The sequence below is a fragment of the Astyanax mexicanus genome, chromosome 7 (assembly GCF_023375975.1).
Source record: "Astyanax mexicanus isolate ESR-SI-001 chromosome 7, AstMex3_surface, whole genome shotgun sequence".
Lineage (NCBI taxonomy): Eukaryota > Metazoa > Chordata > Actinopteri > Characiformes > Acestrorhamphidae > Astyanax > Astyanax mexicanus.
In genome coordinates this window covers 55,613,969-55,637,500 of record NC_064414.1, presented here as the reverse complement: position 1 = coordinate 55,637,500, position 23,532 = coordinate 55,613,969, and the positions used below count along the sequence as shown (strand labels likewise).

The following is a 23,532-nucleotide window of genomic DNA, read 5'->3' as shown; positions in this document are numbered from 1 at the left end:
TAATAAATATTAAAAACTGTGTGTTTGTATACAGAGTTAGAAATGCACATAGAAAATACTGTATGTCCATAGAAATAATTATATATTATAATCTGTATATATGTCCATTTGTCCAGTGTTTAATGTACGAGCGTATGTACGAGCGTATGTACGAGCGTATGTACGAGTGTGTGTGTGTGTGTGTGTGTGTGTGTGTGTGTGTCCTACCTGCAGTATGTATCCCCTGACGTAGTCTCGGAGGGTCCAGCCCAGGCCGTGCAGGATGTGCAGGACCTCGTCCTGCTTCAGGACGCTGAAGAGACGGTCCAGCAGGATCTTGAGTCGGACGGGGACGGCCTGTGTCCCGTACAGCATCAGGCTGCTGATATCAAACACCACGTTACACTGCACGATCTCCACCTGCGTCGGGTGATACAGGTGCTGCGTACTCAGCTTATCCAGAGCTGCAGGTGATACACACACACACACACACACACCATACACACATATACACACACAATATATATATATATATATATATATATATATATATATATATATATATATATATATATATATATATATATATAAATATATATAAATACATAAAATAAAAATGCAAGATTAGATTTGCAGTATGGATTTATCACTATTACTTATGATGATCAGTTATCCTTCTCTTTCTTTCCTTCTTTACTTCATTTTCTACTATATATATTTATATATTTATATCACACTATGTGTCTATGAATGAATTTTTCTTATTTTTCATCCATCTTTCTCTTTTTCTGTCTTTATTTTATGTCTTTTATCTCATGATTAGAGAATGTCTTAGTGTCTTTTATTTCTCTCTTACTTTTAACTTATGATGATCAGTCGTCCTCCTCCTTCTTTCCTATCTATCTATCTATCTATGAGTCATTCATCTTTCTCTTTCTCTTTCTTTATTTGATGTCTTTTATCTCTCTCGATTAGAGAATGTGTGTTTGTGTTCTTTTCTTTTTTCTCTTTCTTTTATCTCACACTTCTTTTTCTTTTTTACTCTCTCTTTCTCTCTTTATTTGCTTTCCTTCTTTTATTTTCTACTCTATCTATCCATCTATCTATCTATCTATCTACGAATGTATTTCTATTATTTCTCATCCATCTTTCTCTTTTTGTTTCTTTCTTCTATCTCTTTTATCTCTCGCGATTAGACAATATTTAGTTCTCTTTCTCTTTCCTTCTCTTGTACTTCTTTTTTACTCTTTTTGTCTTTTTTAGTCTCTCTCTCCCTCTCTCTCTCTGTCTCACTCGTTCTCTTAATCTGCTGTGAGATCAGGATTCAGTCTTGCAGGTGATTCGTCCTCCACTTAAAACTTTCCATCTTTTATTTTTTACTCTTTCTCTATCTGCATATTTTTCTTATTTCTCATCCATTTCTCTTTCTCTCTTCCTTTTACTATTTTTTTCTCTCTCAATTAGTTTCTCTCTCTTTATACTTTAATAAATAGTTTACTTTTCAATTTTCAGTACCCAAAATATTATTAACATAGTTGACTATAAAACTATAGAAAATAAATAATAATTACTTTATTGATTTTACTGACAATACTACAAATAAAATATAAAATAAAGTAAATCAAGCCTTGAACAAACTTTAGTAATTAATCAGTTATCAATATGACAACCCACAATTGATTTATCACTATTAATTATGATGATCAGACTTATTCACTTAGTATCTGCATTTTTTTGTCGTATTCCAGTCTCTTTCATAATGTGTTAGTTAATTTCGTGATGAATGGACCAATAGAAACGCTCCAAAATTATTATATGTCTAAATATGTTTATATACAGTAAATTACATAGAGATTATATTCTGATATACAGTTTATACCAAACAGCTGTAGTTTAAACTCTATCTCTCTCTCTCTCTCTCTCAGTTTCTGACTCTCGCTCGCCCACTGTGAGTGTGACACCTGGCTTTGTGTGTGTGTGTGTGTGTGTGTGTGTGTGTGCTTTGCGCTGACGGAGGTTTTGCCGACACCGGCACAATAAAACATGACAGAGTGTGTGTCAGAGGTTCTGCCAGGAGCAGCGAACGAGGGACAAACGAGTGGACAGAAGAGAGAGAGAGAGAGAGAGAGAGAGAGAGAGAGAGAGAGAGAGAGAGAATAGAGAAAGAGATAAAAGAGAGAGAGAGAAGCTAAACAGGTTGTTTTATGAGGGGGTCATAACTTCAAAAGCGCTGAGGGGATAAAGAGAAAGAGAGAGAGAGAGAGAGAGAGAGAGAGAGAGAGAATGAGACAGTAAGAGAAAAAGAGAGAGAGAGAGAGAGGATCATGGTGGATCAAAAGATAAGAGAGAGAGAAAGTTTAAAGAAAGAAAACTTTACTTTAAAACCCATATTCTCTCATATTTCACTCTATTATTATTATTATTATTATTATTATTATTATTATTATTATTATTGTTATTGTTATTGTTATTATTGAGCTTTAAACTAATTATTACACATTAATACGAAAAATGTCACAGTAAACCTGATTACATCACCAGCAATACTATTCTCACACACACACACACACACACTCACCGTGAGCGACCCATCCGTGTTTGCACTGATCGCAGGTCCTCAGGTGGATCTTCCCCGGCTGAAAGCACTCACAGGTGCAGTTCACCAGAGTACAGCGAATGGCCTGAGAACACATATAACACACACACACCTTTAACACACGCATTTACACACACATATATGCACTCAATACACACCCATTTAATTCACACTTAACACTATAGAACTAATAAAACACAAATTATTCTCAATGCGTATGCATTCTCAAAATATATTCTTAATTATTCCATGTTACACAAACTCATGCACTTTTAAAAATATATAAAATGATACATCAGCAATGCATATTTAATACTGAAGTGATCTATCACATTATGAAGGAACACATAAGGAATCATGTAGTAAATTAAAAACAGTGTTAAACAAACCTAAATACTCTGTGAAGTATTTAGATACTCTTATCTGGGGAGCTGATTGTTAACTTCTGGTTTCTGAGGCTGGAAACTCTGATGAACTTATCCTGGCATGGACCTGATGAGTGCCAGTTCCATCATTATAAAGTTTTTTGATGGTCTTTTTTTGCAACTGCACTTCAGAATACTTTCAAAGTTCCTGAAATTATTCTTTTTAAATTTAATCTATCTATCTATCTATCTATCTATCTATCTATCTATCTATCTATCTATCTATCTATCTATCTATCTATCTATCTATCTATCTATCTATCTATCTATCTATCTATCTACCTACCTATCTACCTATCTATCTATCTATCTATCTATCTATCTATCTATCTATCTATCTATCTATCTATCTATCTATCTATCTATCTATCTAGAACATTACTCAAATATTCACTATTCACTGTATACCTGTAACTCTACCTCTACTTTACTTTAACTTTAACATTAAGAGGCAAGAAATGAACAAGTAATTAACTCTTGATGAGTTCAGCACAGCTGTTAACTGAAAGCCTGAATTCTTTAAAGCTGGTAATCTACCTTCTGAACACTCTTCAGCCTCTGTAGATAAAAAAAAAAAAACATGAGCAGTCTAAAGCACTGCCACTACAATCGGGAGATCGCTGATTCAAATCCTGGTCATGCAGCTTGCCATCAGCTGCCGGAGCCCTGAGAGAGCACAGTTGTCCTTGCTCTCTCTGGGTGGGTACAGTACAGTAGATGGCACTCTCTCTTTCCCCTATTCATCACTCCTAGGGTGATGTGGATCAGCACGAGGCTGCGTCTGTGAGCTGCTGTATCAGAACCACAGAGTCGCTGTGCTTTTTTTCTCCGAGCGTTAGCGCTGTGATGCTACTCGGTAATGCTACAGCATCAGAAGCATCTCAAAAAGAGGCGGAGTCTGACTTCACATGTATTGGAGGAGGCGTGTGCTGGTGCTGGAGCATCACTAGTGAATGAGTGGGTTGGGTTATTGGCCGTGTAAATTGGGGTGAAAATGGGATGAAAATGTATTAAAGTTTCAGATTAATCACAGGCATTAATGGGTTAATTTTGATAGCGCTGGTTATTTAGAATGTAGTGTGTGAACGTACGTACAGAGCACAGCGCAGTGCTAATGATTAGCCTAGCGCCTCCTGTCATACAGGCCTGTTCCTCTTTCTGACTCATGTCATATTGATGCAGAGCCATTTAGCTTCCTCACACTCTCTCACACACACACACACACACTAACACACACTCACACACACCTGAAACCCGGCCTGTCTGCTGCCGTTTCCCCACCATTTGAAATTTGCCGTTGTTTTGACAGAGCCGCCATTACCCGGCGCTGCCGCTGACCCGGCGCTGACCCCGAAAGCTTTTAGCGCTGAGGGGGTTAAGTGTCCGAGCTATTGTCTGATAAAACTCATCTTTAACCCTTAAAGCACCGGCGCTACCGTCTGTCTCCTCCATATTTAGCTCTGATTATTATATAATAGGCTGTAATTACATAATGAGGCTGAACTCAATAATTACAGTAATATTCAGTGTGGACCAGTGAGTTCCAGTCCACCACTTGCTCTGTTTCCTTCAGTGCGTTTTTTAAAACTCATATTTAATACATGTAAAATAAATTATACATTTATAATTTAATAAAATTATACTTTATTATATTTATTATAGTTGATTGTTGCATAGTTATAGTCACACATAATTCCAGTAACAAAAGAATCTGTTTGTTTTTTTTCAACTCTTTTAACCTTGTCATTTAATTTTTGTTATTACAAATTGTGTCATTTCAATTAATTCAGGTTATACACTTATTATCATTTAATAACATATGATATAATTTTTCTTTATAATGATTATACATTTTGCACTGCTTTGGGCAAATCTACTACAAACACTAAAACATAACATTTTAAATTTAATTAAAGTATAATATTTATATAGATTTAAGCAAGAACAATATAATATTATAATTGTGTATTATTTGAACTAAAAAAACAGAGTATACACTTAACACAGTATACATATTGATAAAATATAAATTAAAATGTCTCTTTGCTCTAAGGTTAGCTTTTATTCATTTATAATAGGTGTTAATCACATAATACTAAATTAACACAAAGCCTAACTTAATTCTGTGTAATATTATAAAGTTATTATGTAATATAATTATTATAATATGATTTAAAAATAAACAAGCCTTACATATATAGCAATTTTGTAACTAATTTGTAACTTTTTAAAACAAAAAGAATTTACTCATAAAAATTCATACTTTTTGAATTTTTAACAATTGTAAATGTGTGTGTGTGTTATGTGTGTGTGTGTGTGTTTACACAGTGTGTCCAGTGTGTTAGTATGAGCTCTATTTAAACAGTTTATTTCCGTTCTCACTTGTTAGAACTGGCACTGCGGCTCGTTTACATCCCATAATAGCCGCTGTTGTTCAGACAGAACGTACAGGTCAGGCTGGATCAGCGCCGCCCGGTTCTCTGCTCAGCTGCAGCAGAAACCGCGCCGCTAACAGGAAATAGAAATATCAGAGCCCATTTACAGGTGACGAGATACTTAACGAGGTAATTAAGCAATTAGAGCAGCTGCCATGCCAACGAGGCTTTAATTACAGAGCTGTATTAGAGCAGGGCCACGTCTGCCTGCTAACGAAGCGCTGCCGTCGTACACTTTATTACTGTAGATCTGCAGCCGTATACTGTAAGCTTATGACTACCGATTTTAGCATGACGCTAACTGTGTATCTAAATCCAGTGTCCAGTGCCCAGTACAGTGTCTAGTGAAGATTCCAGTGCCCAGTACAGTGTCTAGTGAAGATTCCAGTGCCCAGTACAGTATCTAGTGAAGATTCCAGTGCCCAGTACAGTGTCTAGTGGAGTGTCCAGTGCCCAGTACAGTGTCTAGTGAAGATTCCAGTGCCCAGTACAGTGTCTAGTGAAGATTCCAGTGCCCAGTACAGTATCTAGTGGAGTGTACAGTGCCCAGTACAGTATCTAGTGAAGATTCCAGTGCACAGTACAGTGTCTACTGATGATTCCAGTGCCCAGTACAGTATTTAGTGAAGATTCTAGTGCCCAGGACAGTGACTAGTAAAGTTCCAGTGCTCATTACAGTGTCTAATGCCCAGTACAGTGTCTAGTGAAGTGTGGGGTGCCCAATACAGTGTTTAGTGAAGATTCTAGTGCCCAGGACAGTGACTAGTGAAGTGTCCAGTGCCCAGTACAGTATTTAGTGAACATTCCAGTGCCCAGTACAGTGACTAGTAAAGTTCCAGTGCTCAATACAGTGTCTAATGCCCAGTACAGTGTCTAGTGAAGTGTGGGGTGCCCAATACAGTGTTTAGTGTAGTGTCCAGTGCCCAGCTCATGTCTAGTGCCATGTATTGCAGTGTACAGTGATGGATAAACTGCAGTTTCTAGTGTCCAATTGTCCAATGCAGTATAATAGAGTATATTGTGGAGTTCATGGTGAAGTATCTGGTACAGTGGACTGTACAGTGTACATTGTAGTATACAGTGAAGTGTGCAGTGGAGTGTCCGGCAGAGTGCCCTGCGGAGTGTCTTATGGAGTGTACAGTGAGGTGTACAGTAAAGTATCCTGTAGAGTGTCCGGCAGAGTGCCCTGCGGAGTGTTTTATGGAGTGTACAGTGCAGTGTACAGTGGAGTGTCCTACACTGTAAAAAGTGAAGCATGGAGCTGTTCATTCAAGCTAATAAATATGATTGAACACATAGTACAATTATTGACTTTATTGTGAAACTCAACCTTTTTGAATTTTGATGTGTCAATTTTGATTCAGACTAAATTAATTACAATTCTGAAGGAAATAAACCAAATGTTTTGGTTCCACTGAAATCATACTCGAAGAAAAGAGATAAGGATGTAATATTTTTAATTTGAATCAAACATGAATTGCGCATGCGCACTGTGGAGCACGGGAGAAGTTGTAGAGAAGTGCTCAGGGCACTGAGGGAGAGAGGGAGAAAGTGCCTGAACGCGCTCGCGAGAGAGAGAATGAGAGAGGGAGAAAGTGCCTGAACGCGCTCGCGAGATAGCAACGCATGCTTATGGTATTGTGGCGTCGGGACTGGAGGGGGGGCGGAAGGAATTATGGGAGCTCACCCTGTTGGGGGAAGTGGGTGTTTTTCTGCGTGTTTATGTTACTGTTTATCCCAGAGTTTCATGTCATGTTTTATTATCACTGTTCTAGTATTATTCATGTAGTTATCAGTTATGTGGTTGTTTTGTGTAAGTGCCTCACCCTTTGTGTGTTTTCTGTGTGTGGGAGTGGGGTTAGCTGCGTTGGAGCTTTAGTTAGTTTCACTTTCAAAAGTGGAATCCCATGTAATACCAGCTCTTAGTGTCCTCCTCAGAGCAAAATAAAAAGAGCAAGAGAGCACTGAAACGAATCTCGCTGGTAATCCGTCCTCTTCCACGCCACAGTAACTTCTGGAACTTCTGAATATGCTGCCGTTTTTTTTTTTTTTAAGTTCGGTTCAATTTAAATGTATTAGTTTGGTTCCGAAACTGAAATGTAAAGAATTTAACTTGGATCAAGGTGAATAATTAATATTGGGTCGAGTGAAGTAATATGGTTTATGTCAAAATAAAATAATCAGGTTGTAACAATTGACTTTATTTAGATTGAGTGAAGTCAAATAGTTTAGATGCAACAAATGGACATCAATTTTTTTAATTTGAGCAGGGCTACACTTTTTACAGTGTATGGAGTGTACAGTGAACTTTATGGTGCAGTGTCCTGCGAAGTGTCCTGCAGAGTATCTTATGGAGTATACATTGCAGTGTACAGTGGCGTGTCTTATGGAGTGTACACTGGAGTGTCTTATGGACTGTACAGTGCAGTGTACAGTGCAGTGTCTCGGCCGGCTGGCCGGCCGGCTGTTGTTTAGCTGAGGCTGCAGGGCTAATGGATGTTGTTTTTGGCTGAGGACCCTGTCCCAACCCTGCTTATATAAACACGAGCAACCGACAGCAGCACAGAGAGAGAGAGAGAGAGAGAGAGCACGACAGAGGAAAGGGAGAGTGAAGATAAAGAGAGAGACTGATAGAGAGATAGACAGAGATAGAGAAAGCGAGAGGGAGAAAAAGAGAGACATCTGGCAGGGAGAGAGAAATGCTCGTCGGACTCATCCAGTAAGAGAGATTGAGATTCTGGCTCTCGCTCGCCCACAAACTCCCACTCCCAAAAATATCAGGACGACAAATATTCACACGCGCCGAGAGGAAGTCGAACGCATCCTCAGCAAAAGTGATTCAAATGAGCTCCCTGGAGTCTGGAGTCACCCACTCGCTCTCTCTCTCTCTCTGTTTCTCTCTCTCTGTTTTTCTCTCTCTTTCTTTTTCTTTCTCTCTCTCTCTCTCTCTCTCACACACACCGAGCCGACATGAGGTTTCTGGCTAACACCAGCAGCATCGTGTCCTGTCTTCCACCCACGAGATCTTATCTCATCCATGGCTTTAGCCGCTGCTGCGCTGTCAATTTCCTGCCAGAAGTATGTGGCCAGGGTCATAAAACCCGGCCCGGCTTCACCGACACGGACCGGGCCTTCACATCACGGCCCTATTGAAACCAGGTGACAAATAAAACAAATAAAACCTACCGCCGCAGAAAGACAAGACAAAAGACAAAGATAAGGAGCGAAGATGGCTAATGCTAACCTTTAAACTACTTTACTAATTCGTGCACATTTACTGATTGCAGATGTGGAACACCATAAAGCTCTGGAAAAAATTATTCAGTTTCTCTGATTTTGCTATTTATAGGTTTATGTTTGAGTAAAATGAACATTGTTGTTTTATTCTATAAACTACAGACAACATTTCTCCCAAATAACAAATAAAAATATTCTCATTTAGAGCATTTATTTACAGAAAATGAGAAATGGCTGAAAGATGCAGAGCTTTCAGACCTCAAATAATGCAAAGAAAACAAGTTCATATTCATAAAGAGATTTTAAGAGCTCAAAAATTATTCCATATTATATTTGGTGGAATAACCCTGGTTGTTTTTAATCACAGTTTTTTTTCATGCATCTTGGCATCATGTTCTCCTCCACCAGTCTTACACACTGCTTTTGGATAACTTTATGCTGCTTTACTCCTGGTGCAAAAATTCAAGCAGTTCAGTTTGGTGATTTGATGGTTTGTGATCATCCATCTTCCTCTTGATTATATTCCAGAGGTTTTTAGTTTGGTAAAATTATTCATAATTATAATTTTTAAGAGCTCTTATTTATATAATGGGGCGTGAGTGTCTGGAGATCTGGACTCAGGGAGGAGAGCATGTTTACAGTGTTGGCCCTGGGTCTCTCTCTCTCTCTCTCTCTCTCTCTCTCTCTCTCTCTGTCTCTCTCTCTCGCTCCACCCTTGTTCCCATGCAGTTTTAATCAGTCCTCCTCAGGGTTGCGGTGGGTGAGGCTGCTGCACACCTCGCATGCTGAGCTGTCTTCACTGACACTGTGAAAATACATGCTCTCTTTTTCTCTCTCTCTCTTTCTCTGTTTCTCTTGCTTTCTCTCTCTCTCACCCTCTCTCACCCTGTATGCTGTTACAAAAACATGCTTCAGTGTTACTCCTTCAAAAAGCCTTTGGTCCTCCTACACGTGTCTCGAAAATAGTGGCAAATCTGAACAAACACCTTTTCCTTTGGGGACTACTTTTTTTTGCCACACTACAGAAGCCTAAAGCATGCGTCTTCTACTAGTCTAATGATATGCATGTCTTTGGGGACTACTTTCTGCTGCACTACACCCTGCAGCATGTATCCCTCCACTATGTGAATGAAATGTGGTTTTAAAAGCACATTTTAGACCCATAATTGTAATATGTTTCTTTATATAATCATAAATGATTTGAGAATCAAAACTGAGAAATTGAGAAATTGAGAATCCAAAAAAATGACAAAATAAGTATCTAAGTAACCAAAATGGAAACTGAGAAACCGAGAAATCGGAAAAACAACAAAATAAGGTAATAATCGATGCTAAGAAACCAAGAATTTGGAAAAACAACAAAATAAGTAACTAAATAACCAAAATAGAAACTGAGAAATTGGAAAAAAACAACAAAATAATTATCCAAAGTATACAAAATCAAAAATGAAAAACCGATTAATTAAGTAATCGGAAAAACATCTAAAATAAGGAACTAAGTAACAAAATGGAAACTGAGAAATAAGAAAAATGGCAAAATAAGTAACTAAGTAAACAAGAAACCACAAAACTGAGAATTTGTAGCAAACCAATAACCCAAAATCATGGCCCGAATGCTTCTCCATCAGCAGCCAGAGTCTGAGATAGCACAGTTGTACATGCTCTCTCTCTGAGTGGGTACAGTAGGTGACGCTCTCTATTAATGATGCTTACTGGCACAGGCATCTGTTCTGTACTAGAGCTGGGGATCCGATACTTTTTGTGATGCTCCCTAATGATTGGTTGCAGTTGGAAAAGAGGCGGAGTTTGACTTCACCCATATTGGAGGAGGTGTTACTCTTCCAGCATTGGGAGCCATACTGGTAAAAGGGGGAAAGTGTAGGTGGGTTAATTAGATAAAATAAATTGTTGTAGTGGCAAACAAATGAGTACCACAAAATGAATAGACTCAAGAACAGTAGAGTTAAGTTAAATAGAATTGAGTAGAGTTGAGTATTGTAGGCACCATGCAGTGGAGAACCTAAGTCTTAAGCAGCAGAGTGAAAGTGTGAGGTAGTAAATGGGTTATGAAAAGAGAAGCTCAGATGGGTTTCAGATGGTTTTGGCAGGACGCCTTCATTCCTGGTCCCGCTATACACTGCATGCCGCTGTGTTTGGGGGGGTGAAGGGCAGGGGGGCATCTGGGACAGGCCATGCCCTCGCCCCCAGGAGACAGATCCCGTTCCCCTTCCTGCAGACCAGCCCGGGCATCGCATCACCAGCTGGGGCATCGCATCACATGATTGATCGACGAAGCGGGGTCACAAATTACACGATTTCTCACTGTGGGAAACACTAGAAACACGTTTCATCGTTTCATAGTGATGCCAAACCATAGAATCTCTATAGAGGAGAATATGCACTTAAAGTGAGTCCAGCATGAACGCTTTCAAATGAAGCAACTGAGGAAAATCAGAGTATATAAACGTCTGATTAGTTTTATACTGAAATGTGTACTTGTGTTCTCAACACAGAGCTATATTAAATGTTTCAGTAGTGCAAACGGAGCATTTTAGCTTTTACCTCCATTAGCCCCATCCATTTCTGATTTTCTAATTAAATTATACATAAAAGGTGTACAAACTGAAAGAACACAATGACTGATCCAGGTGAAATTTTCCCTTTTTGTTTCCAGCTAGAGCTACAAAACAGGACAGAAGGTGGGAGGAAGGTGCCACTTCACTAAACTATAATGCAATAAACTAAAATGTTCAGTTTTTGTTGTATTAAAGAGAAAACCACATGCTGATAAATGGGTCTGCTGTAATAAAAAGCCCCTGAAACATCAGAAAAAGCCTGACACTCATCACAGGGTCCAGACGCTGTAAAGTGAAGCAGGGCTGCGGGTGACAATCCCACGCTGCACCAGTGATTACACATATTTACACTACTACTCATCCTGCTGTTGCCCAATCTCTCTCTCTCTCTCCCTCCCTCTCTCGCCCTCCCTCTCTCTCTCTGAGTGTCATTTACAGTTAAGAAGAGCACCTGGCAGTGAGCATCTCCTCAAAGCGTGTTCCCTCGTCCCTCCCCCGGATAAAAGACACTCATGTCCCGGCTGGGAAGTTTACAGAGAGGGAGGACGGGACTCAGCTGTTCTGATCCAAACCAGCCCCACGTCATCGGCTCGGCTTGTTTAATCATTTATATCGTTGCTGTCACACAAAAAACACTGTATTACCAAATTTTTGCATCTCCAAACATTTTATTATGATTCATTTTGTCCATATTGTCACTTTGCATCCAGTGACCAATCAAAATAGCACAAACTGCAACAGAATCCAGCTGTAAAAAGGCTCCTCAAGCATTGCAATTGTTGCAATGGTGTTTCAAAGTGGTGTTTATGGTGGTTTCTAGGCAGTGGAAATTAATTTACACATGGATTTGATTGCATACAGCAACAAGAGCAGAATCAGTGAGGTCAGGACTAAAGGATGTTGATCGTCGATAATGTCACTTTGCATCCAGTGACCAATTGAAATAATACATAAGTAGATCCTTATTGTCAAAAAGCAACAAAATTCAGCTGTAAAAAGGCTCCTCAAGCATTGCAATGGTTGCAATGGTGTTTCAAAGTGGTTACTGTAGTATTACTGGTGATTTCTAGGCAGTGGAAATTAATTTACACATGGAAATATGTGCTTTTGCCAAATTAACTGCTCTACAGTCTACAGTCGAGGATTTGATTGCATTCAGCAACAAGATCAGAATTAGTGAGGTTTAGGACTAAAGGATGTTGTGTTATGCCCACACATTTTATTTTGATTAACTTTGTCCATATTATAACTTGAAAAGATACCATTATAGATTAATAATAGATCAGGCTTTCTCAAGTGGTGCTTCAGGATCCAAAAGTGGGTTTTTTTATGTAAAAATATTTAGAAATCTGATTTTTTTACTCGTCTTTTATATTTGGGGGGAAAAAGAGACAAAGATTGTTTCTTACTCTGGATGTAGAGATATCATTTTACTATAGTAACTTTTATACATGCAGTTATCATGTTCTTTCTCAGGTTCGTAAAACGAATTGCTGTTAAATTCACTTTGCATGCATACAGCTTTGCAAAAAATGAAGAGATCACTTTAGTTTCTGAATCAGTTTCTCTGATTTTGCTATTTATAGGTTTATGTTTGAGTAAAATGAACATTGTTGTTTTATTCTATAAACTACAGACAACATTTCTCCCAAATTCCACATAAAAATATTCTCATTTAGAGCATTTATTTACAGAAAATGAGAAATGACTGAAATAATTAAAAAAAGATGCAAAGAAAACAAGTTCATATTCATAAAGTTTTAAGAGTTTAGAAACTGTTACAGTATTTGGTGGAATAACCCTGGTTGGTTTTTAATCACAGTTTTTTTCATGCATCTTGGCATCATGTTCTCCTCCACCAGTCTTACACACTGCTTTTGGATAACTTTTATGATTATATTCCAGAGTTTTCAATTTTGTGGTCTTTTTTGTTTTCTGAGCGAACGGTAACGGAACGGGTGGTGTTTTTGGTGTGTGAGTGTATGAGTGTGTGTGTGTGTGTGGGTGTGTGTATGTGAGTGTGTGTGTACGCCACAGGGGGAAGCTAGCAGGGTTAATTAGCAGCAGTGGCTCAGAGCTAGCGTGTTTAACATGGCCGACACGTAGGGCCACATATGTCTGTGCTGTGTGTCGGCGAAGAGGGGGGGGAAGCGGGGCGGGGGGGGCTGCAGAGGTTGTGTTGCTGGACTTTGACGAAAGGCTGGACGTGAGAGTACTGTGTGAGCGAGAGAGTGTGTGTACCTCTCTCTCTTTGCCTCTCTCTCTCTTTTTTCCTCCTTTCTTTTTCGCCTGGGCCGGTGAGGACCCCGAGGACTCTACTCAAAGCATCTGCCGACGAAGATCAATCCGTGCCCAGTGACAGCCCGGCGAACTGGCCTGAGACTTAAGCTCTGTTCAAAGTGCTGGGGGGGGGTGTTGGGGGGTGCACGGGGGCAGGAGGGGGGTGCTGCCCGAGGAGATGGAGGGAGGGATAGAGGAGAAGACACTGCTGTGACTGATCTGCTCCCTCTCTCTCTCTCTCTCTCGCTCTGCCGTCACCTGCTGATTTGGTCCAGGTGTTTTATAGCTATCTGGAGGCACGGAGGCTTCAGACAAAGAGCTGCCTCTGCCAAGCCTTTTGTCTGGGGCGGCGAATTCCTCGGCCAGATGGTGGACAGGCACTCTCCGGACAGCGCCAGCACCGCATAACTCTCACCTACAGCCCTGGAGGGCCGTGCCGAGAGCGTACGCGAGTGTACGCGAGCGTACGAATGTGAGAAAGTGATCAGCAATAGTCGTAAGGGAACGTGGTGGAGGTCAGAGCATCAGAAAGTGTGTATTCTTCTAATCCTTCTAATTGAGAACGAGTGAAACATGACATGACACCAGATAAATCTGCCTTTAAAAGAACTCATTAAGAAGTGTACATTAAAATACATCACGTTAATATAAGACGAAAGTATGTGAGGTGGTTGCTATGATGTCTCATGTGAACTGGGCTGGGTGTAGTATATGTACACAATCATCAATCAATATTTAAAAACTTAGGAACGGTGTTGCAAAGGGGTTACTGTAGTATTTCTGGTGGGTTCTAGGCAGTTGCTGTGGTATTTTAGGTGGTTGCTATGATGTCTCATGCGGTACTTCTGGTTTAGACACCTATTAAATAATCATTGTCCCTTCTGCAATCAACGAGCTACAGTAGGTGCACGTTGGTCAATACTGTGAATCTATTTTTGATAGAGGTTGCAATGGTGTTGCAAAGTGGTTACTGTAGTATTTCTGGTGGTTTCTAGGCAGTTTCTGTGGTATTGCAGGTGGTTAAAAATGAAACTGAGGTTGGGTGTCGTTTCTAGGCATCGCAGGTGGCTGCTATGATGTGTCAAGTGGTTGCTATGATGTCTAATGTGAGTCAAGTGCTCAAGTGTGGCCAATTGGTTGTTGTGGAAGCACAAAATGTAAGTGCACGTTGGTCAAAACAGTGAAACTTTTTGCTAGGTGGTTGCAACTGTATTGCAAAGAGTGATTACTGTGGTATTTCTGGTGGTTTCTGTGAAGTGAAAATTAATGTACACATGGAAATGTGTGCTTTTGCCAGACTAACTGTCTCTACAGTCAAAGATTCAATTGCATTCAGCAACAAGAGCAGCATTAGTGAGGTCAGGACCAAAGGAACCACTAGGTGCAATATCATCAATATGGTGAAACTCTTTTTAGTAGGCGGTTGCTTTGGTGTTGCAAGGTGATTGATATTGCATTAAAAGTAGTTGCTATATTTTTTTAGTGGTAGCTAGGTGGTGATTACTGTGGTATATCTGGTTGGTGGTTGTTTTGGTGTTACTTATTGGTTGCAAGGGTGTAGTTCCTAGACATTTCACGTGGTTGCTATGATGTCTCTTGTGAGTGCTCAAAGTGGTTGTTATGGTAGCACAAAATGATAGGTTGGCTGTAGTATATTTACACAATCAGGACATTAGAAGTTTTTTTTTAAACTTACAAATGGTATTGCAAAGTGGTTACTGTAGTATTTCTGGTGGTTTTTAGGCAGTTGCTGTGATATTTCAGGTGGTTGCTATGTTTCATGTGGTATTTCTGGTTGGTGGTTGCTTCATGTAGTACATGTAGTATATTTATATTTCAATTACAAAATACAATTAATATACAATTATGATGTAAGAATTTTTAAAAAATAGCAAAAGTCCATTTCTACATGAAAACTATTAATCTCATTATAAACATGTATATCATTGCTGTCCAATGAAAAACAAGTATCTCCATTTTTGTTGAGTTTTAGTTCACTATATAATTTGAACACACAAACTATCTTTTACACTGTGCCAAAATTGCTTGATGAATGGGCTAATAGAAAAACTTCAAAATGACCTGAAATAAACTCTTTTTGCATTGACTTCCATTGAAAGATTTGTTTAGACATAAGGTTTTATCTCCCTCCTGTAAAGTTTTCATTGGACAGCGACGATATACAAGAGTGCATCACACAACCAGCCCAAACAATGTGGTGTGGAATGATCTAATTATAAAATACAACCATATTAATGGTTATAATAGATTTATGCATTATACATTTCTTTATGCTGTTGTTGCCATACAATGCAAAAATCCCTTAAACTGGAAAATCAACAAAATTCACGAGCATTACAGTTATTAAACACTATTAACACTAATAGTGATAAAGTCGGCCAACCTGCAGTGATCACTTTACCTCAAACAAAGACCTCAATACCTCACACTGTAACTGTAGCCCTGCGTTTATAATGCTAACGCAAATTATAAATAATACCAACGCCAAGGCTTAGATAAATTGTTTGATATTCCCTCTGAGAAAATTTCACCAATTAGCAGCCACCCACGCAGCCTTAACCCCCCCACCAAACCCCCCACCATTCGTTCAGGCTGTTCTGTGCTGAATGGGCAGGAAGTACGCTGGAGAAACGTATCATCTGCACGCTGTTCGACTCTACGGCTAATTTTCCTCCAAATACCAGGAGCTTGACTCTTGTTCAGCTGCTGATCGCTTATAAAGCTTCAATTACCTAAAGACTGAAACCAGACCAGACCTCCCTCTCCCTCTCTCTCTCTCTCTATTTCTCTCTCGCTCTTAACTCTTTCCTCCCATCAGGCCAAGCGGTCCATCCGTCGGCAGCTAAACTCCTGCACTGCATCTAACTCGTCTCATGCATATCAACTCCTTTTTACCGAACCTTAAACAAAAGCTCTTGAGGCCAATTTCTACTTCTGCGTCTAACCTACGCCGTAGTTTGACGCGTACCTCTCTGGAAATGTAACTACGCCTTGCACTACGCGAACAGCCGCGGCTGTGATTGGTCCGCTGGGCCTCGTGCCTTCACAGTTTAAACTGCAGAGCGACGCAGAGCCACTGATACACGCACGCAGAAGTATAAACATGCTCCACTGCATAGCACACTTTTGCTGTATACGCGTAGGCGTAGCAGTAGAATTTAGACTTTACTCACGCTAGTACAACCATATTGCTAACACTTCCAAACTAGCACTGTGCTTAGCATAGCATAGCTAACCTGAACAGTGCTAACACTCTTGTAGCACAGTACTAATGATTGAAGGAAGGAGTTTCTGGAGGTGCTGAACAATAGCTGCTGCTTTTCCTTCACAATGTGAAGCTCCAGCTCATCCCAATTAAATCACCTCAAATCACCATCTCAGTTCATCAGGTTTAGATCAGGGGATTAATGTGGAGGAAAAACACTTTTATAATCTTTACTATCTAATTCTATATGAGTCCCTTAATCATTTTAAAGTCTTTAATATTAATCTACAATGTAGAAAATATATTAAATACAGAAATAAAGAAAAATAAAACACTGAATGAGAAAGTTTTATTTTTCCACTGGTACTTAAACTGAAAACATAAACACATTAGTATGAGTGTGTGTGTGTGTGTGTGTGGTGTGTGTGTGCGTGTGTGTGTGTGTGTATGTGTGTTAGAGAGCTGCAGTTACTCAGAGCTGAAGCATCCTGACCCCTAGCTGACCTCAGCAGGGACACGACGGGACAGAGGTTACGACGATAGACTGATTACACCTTCGGGTCTCCGAGAATAAACATACTCCTACCAAACACACACACACACGCACACACACACACACACACACACAACTGCCAAATAACACACACTAAACGGCCTGCATTCAGATTTCAGATCTATACACTACTTTGAGTGTTCTGAAGCGGTTTCAGCATTAGTCCTGCATTAGTACACAGTGTGTGTGTGTGTGTGTGTGTGTGTGTGTGTAGGTAGGTGTATATGTGTGTGTGTGTGTGTGTGTATGTGGTCAGCCATTAAAGTTTGGACACACAACGGCAAGCGACAGACAGACCACACAAACTTTAAGAAAAAGTTCAGACACTTTTCTTTTGCACTAGTGTTTAAGTGTTTGTGTGCATGCATGTTTGCGCTTGTGTGTTAAAGAGTGTGTGTGTGTGTGTACCTGCGTCTGCATGGTCCTGTAAGGTGACAGTTCCTCACCGGCTGCTCTAATAATCCTCAGAAGTGTTTGGGCTTCATTACAGAGCTGCACTGACCAACAGCTCGGGTCAGAGCGAGCGAGAGACACCCAGATACAGGGAGAGAGAGAGAGAGAGAGAGAGAGAGAGAGAGAGAGAGAGAGAGAGAGAGAGAGAGAGAGACACTGAGAGAAACAGAGGAGAGAGAGAGTCATCCTGGACTCACTCTGTGAACTCCTCCATTACCACAGTGACAACTGTGTCCCTCCCACTGCTGTCAGAGAGAGTGTGTGTGTGTGTGTGTGTGAAGTCCATGTGTTCCCTTTATCATTCCTGACAAAGTTCACAGATAGAGAGGATGAAGTGGAGGAGAGAGAGTGTGTGTGTGTCACAGGTCACTCTGCCAGACACACTCCGACAAACACACACACACACACACACACACACACACACAGATTGACCTCATGACATCCTTTGATATCAGATCCGATATTTCCAGTCAATCTTGTCATATAACACTTTAGTACCGTTATAATCAATAACACAGCTCTGCACAAACCTCTTAACACCCATACATATCTGTACAACAGTACACACATATTAAACATGCATAGTAATTAATATTTGTTGATCCACCTTCTTATTAATGCATTTATCTACTGCAATGTGCACCCATTGCTGACATAGATGTGCAAATGCACACAAACACACACACACACACACAAACACACACACACACACAGTCTATATAATGGAGAAGCATTTGTCCCAAATTTTTTTGTCTGCGTGGTTTGAAAATATGTATGTATAAGAGTTTAAAAATCAGAAGTTTGAAAAATCTGAAAGTCTGAAGATTTAAAAATCTTAAGCTACTAAAATCTGCAAATTTTAAAGGTTAAAAAGTCAGTGGTCTTAATATCTACATAATTAAAGGTCTGTAGGTCTGAATATCTGTAGGCTTGTAAATCTGAAAATCCTAAAACAAGTCTAGGTCTATTTGAAAGTCTGAAAGTCTGAAAGTCTGATGGTCTGAAAGTCTGATGGTCTGAATGTCTGAAAATGTAAAGGTCTGAAGGTTTGACAATCTTGAAGTAAGAGGGTTTAAAGACTTGAAAGACTTAAGGTCTGCAGGCCTGAATTCATGAAGTCTGAAAGTTGGATGATCTGCAGTCTTAAGGTTTTCAGGAATGAAGATCTAAAGATTAGAAAATCTGAAGTCCTAAAGTCTGAAAGTCTGAAGATGTGGTCTTAAGGTCTTATGGTCTGAATTTCTGCAGGTCTGAAAGTTTCAAAGTCTAAAAAATGTATAGGTCTAAAGGTCTATACATCTGCCAATCTGAAAGTCTGAAGTCATTAAGATCTGAATGACTAAAAGTCTTAAGGTCTGAAAGTCTGAAAGTCTGACGGTCTGCAGGTCTGAAGAGTGAAAGATGTGAGAGGTGTGATCTTAAGGTCTTATGTTCTGAAAGTCTGAAGTTATGTAGGTTTAAATGACTAAAAGTCTTAAGATCTGAAAGTCCGAAGGTCTGCATGTCTAAAGGGTTAAAGACGCGAAAGATGTGATCTTAAGGACTTATGGTCTGAAAGTCTAAAAAGTGTATAGGTCTATAGGTCTTACTGATCTTAAGGTGTAGAAATCTGCAAAATCTGAAAGTCTGAAGTTATGCAGGCCTAAATGACTAAAAGTCTTAAAGTCTTAAAATCTGGAAGTCTGAAGGTTCAAAGACGAGAAAGATGTAGTTTTAAGGTATTATGGTCTGAAAGGTCTCAGATCTAAAGGTCTATAGGTCTGTGAAATCTGAAAGTCTGAAGTTCGCAGGTCTGAATGACTCAAGGGTCTTCAAGTTTGAAGGTCTAAAGATTAGAAAATCTGAAAGATGTGGTCTTATGGTCTAAAAGTCTAAAATATGTATAGGTCTATAGGTCACATACATCTAAAGGCCTATTGTTTGAATGACTAAAAGTCTTAAGGTCTTAAAGTCTGCAGGTCTGAAGGTTTAAAGATGTAAGAGATGTGATCTTAAGGTCTTATGATCTAAAAGTCTAAAAAGTGTATAGGTCTAAAGGTTTATGAATTTTGCAGGTCTGAATGACTAAACGTCTTTAAGTCTTAAAGTCTTAAGGTCTGAAGGTTTAGCTCTCTGGTGGTTCTTGTCGTTTTCATCTCAGATTTAGAGTCCACTAATAGTTAACCGCTAAAGACAGGCCTCGATATTGCAGAACACGGACAGCAATCATGCAATCGATGCGGCAAAATTACACCCCCCCACCCCAACTCTGAACCCCCCCAGAGACCCCCGAGATCCTCCACCCCCCCCCCCCCCCACTTCATTTGCGTACGCCGGCCGAGGCAATTACACAGCTATCGACGCAGGACTGCGCGTCTCTGCCGCCGCAGCGCCGCAGCCATTACCACTACAAATTGTGACAGACTTTTTTACTGCCGCACAATCAGGAGGAACAAGCGCACACAAACACACACACACACACACAGTAACACACACTCACACACACACACACACACACAATCTGCATCCCATATTTATAATTTTACCACATCCTAACAATAACACGACCAGAACCGGCGCAAAACACACGGCCCGGCTAATGAATCACACACTTCACCACCGAGCGAGAGACAGTAACTACTACCAGCTGTGAGAGAGAGAGAGAGAGAGAGAGAGAGAGAGAGTGTGTGTGTGTGTGTGTGTGTGTTAGCAAGCGAAAGTCTCTCTTTCTGTGTGTGTGTGTGTGTGTGTGTGTGTTTTGACAGGCCGCTGCAGTTCCAGAAACTCCTCTCAGATGTGCTGAAGCAAGGGGAAAAACAAAACAAGCTCACACACATCGCCTGGCACACACACACACACACACACACACATATATATACACACACTAACACACACACACACACACACACACACACACACATATATATACACACACTAACACACACACACACACACACACACACACACACACACACACACACATATATATATATACACACACTAACACACACACACACACATATATATATACACACACTAACACACACACTGACATATACACTAACACACATTCTAACACACACACACTATGTTAAGCACATGGTTAAGTGGCGGCGGTGGCATTTTCTTTCCTCACCTGTGATCCTATGTGCAGCAAAATGTGCAATAAACACACACACTAATACACACTAACACACACTAACACACACACACACCAACACACACACACCAGGAGTGGATGTTTGACTTGGAGGAATACACTCTCTCTCTTTTTCTTTTGGCACTTTCTCTCTCTCTCTGTAACACAATGAACAGTGTATTCTTTAAGCATTGTGGTGTGTGTGTGTGTGTGTGTGTGTGTGTGTGTGTGTGTGTGTGTGTGTGTGTGTGTGTGTGTGTGTGTGTGTGTGTGTGTTTTCGGGGTAGCTCCACATGTGTTAGCTCTTTGTGATATTTACTCTGTATGAACTGGATACGTTTGCGGCCGAACGCTACGTTTTCTGCATTTCTGCCGGGGGGCCTCACGCACTCATTACACACACTCTCTCACACACACACACACACTACACACACACACGAACACACACACACACACACACACACACACACTACACACACACACGAACACACATCCAGAAAAAGAGCATTGCAGAATAAATTAGAAAAGTATGTTTCCTGAAGGAAATGCAGAATTAAGTGCTTTCCACTTCCAGACCCTCTCTAGGCTGCTGCTGTGGTATTCCAGGTATTTTCAGTGGTGCAATGGTGTTACTGAGTGGTTGCTATGGAATTTTCAAATCACTGCTACAATGTTGCTTAATTGTTACAAGTAGATGCTTTAAAATCCATCAATTGTGGGTTGCTATGGTGTTACTAAATAGTAGAAATGTGGTTGATAAGGTGTTGCTAGTTGCTTAGTTTAGTATTCCTGGTGGTAGCTACGATACCCCAAGTGGCTGTGGAGTGCCTAATTAATTGCTAGCTAGGTATTTGCTATGGTAGTTTTTGGTGGTGGCTGCTGAGTGGTTGTTCTGGTGTGCCAGGTGGTTGCTATAGTGCTGCCAAGTACAGAACATGCTTGATGAAGGCTAGATAATGAGGCAAGGGAATTTTCTATAGGAAGTATTTCAGAGCAGTTGCCAAGATGTTGCTATGGTATCCCAGGTGGCCGCTGCGGCGGAGCTGCTAACTAATTTATATTTGCTTGCTATGGTTTCCGAAGTAGTTGCTAAAGTGTTACTAAATTACTATTGTAATGTTGTTGCTGCTGAGGGCTGCTAAGTGGTTTTTATGGTATCCCAGATGGTTGTTAAGATGTTGTTAAGTACAGTACATGCTAGATGAACACTAGATACTCTATTGTACGGCATTTGCGAGGATGTTGCTTAGTATTTGATAGGGTGGTGGAACGTGGCTGCTAAGGTGTTGTAAAGATGTTTTTTATGGTATCCCAGATGGTTGTTACAGTGTTGCTAAGTAATGCTAGATATTTCAGAGCATTTGGCAAGATTTTGCTTAGTGTTTAATAGGGTGTTGCAAGGTGGTTGCTCAAGTGTTGCCAAGAGGTAGCTACGGTATCCCAGGTGGTCACTGCGGGGTTGCTAATTGATTGATATTTGCTTGTTATAGTTTCCTAAGTAGTTGCTTATGTATTACTAAGTGACTATTGTAATGTTGTTGTTGCTGAGGGCTGCTAAGTGGTTTTCATGGTATCCCAGATGGTTGTTATGGTGTAGCTAAATAATGCTAGATATTTTTAGGGCATTTGGCAAGATGTTGCTTAGTGTTTGATAGGGTGTTGCAAGCTGGTTGCTCAGGTGTTGCCAAGAGGTAGCTAAGGCACCAGAGGTCCCAAAATGCAAATACTGTGATATTGTAATCTTGGAAAGAAATTGAGTTAATTAATGTGTTAATTATTAAATTAAAAACTGGCCAGTTTCCCAGTAAAACACTCCAGTATGAGAGGAGTTAGCGTTAGCGAGTTAGCGCTCCCAGTTGGCTGATGAGACCAGTTTACGGGCCTGTATGAGGAACATGTTTACGTTCTAGATACCCGAGACCAGAGGAGCGGGGATTTACTCTTCAGTCATTTTGGGGCTTTTTATCACCAGATGTGCTCAAATATGTGTGTGTGTGTGTGTGTGTGTGTGTGTGTGTGTGTGTACCCCTTCATGTAATTTGCATGACTCCCGCCTCTCTGTCATCCCCTGTGATGACTTTGCTAAGACATTTGAATAATGAAGGCGAGTCATTTGAATATTCCCCCAGTATTAAAAACCATGCTTTTACAAGATGCAGCAATATTAGCCATGCTAATTGGGCTCTTTGGACTTACCCAATAGAAAGACTAAATTAATTACTCATGTCGACAAAACGTCAGAAACAGCAATCGGAAAATAATTACTCCGGATCGGATCGGGCCGGATCGGGCCGCTCGGGCTGTTTTTATATCCCCTTTTATTTTTTCCTGACGGCTGGAGTGTGAGCGGCCTTAATCAGGGTTCAGTTGTTTGTCCTCATTTAATTAAACCCTCCCAGCCAATCAGAACGCTTCATCGTGTTTACACACACGGCACACACTCTCTCTCACTCTCACAACTCCACCCAGAGCTCACTATCTCACTGTCTCACTCCTACAACTAATTTTAAATATACTCTTACAACTCAACTCAAATCAAATATACTCTCACAACTCCACCAAGAGCTCACTCTCTCACTGTCTCACTCCTACAACTCAACGCAAATCAAATCAATTGTACTATCATAATTCCAACTATAGATAATTTTTTTCCT

The 23,532-nt window shown here is 40.2% G+C and overlaps 1 protein-coding gene across 3 annotated transcripts in view; it reads right to left on the bottom strand.

Annotated features, from left to right (window-relative positions):
- bnc2 (basonuclin 2) overlaps window positions 1-23,532 on the bottom strand; it is a 313,165-nt gene that overhangs the window by 100,113 nt on the left and 189,520 nt on the right. For all 3 annotated transcript variants that reach the window (XM_049481634.1, XM_022666779.2, XM_049481633.1), the window contains 2 exons: window positions 2,558-2,660; window positions 208-443 (listed from right to left, as the gene is read on the bottom strand). In XM_049481634.1, the coding sequence (XP_049337591.1) occupies window positions 208-443; window positions 2,558-2,660 (339 nt within the window). The remainder of the gene's footprint in view (window positions 1-207; window positions 444-2,557; window positions 2,661-23,532) is intronic.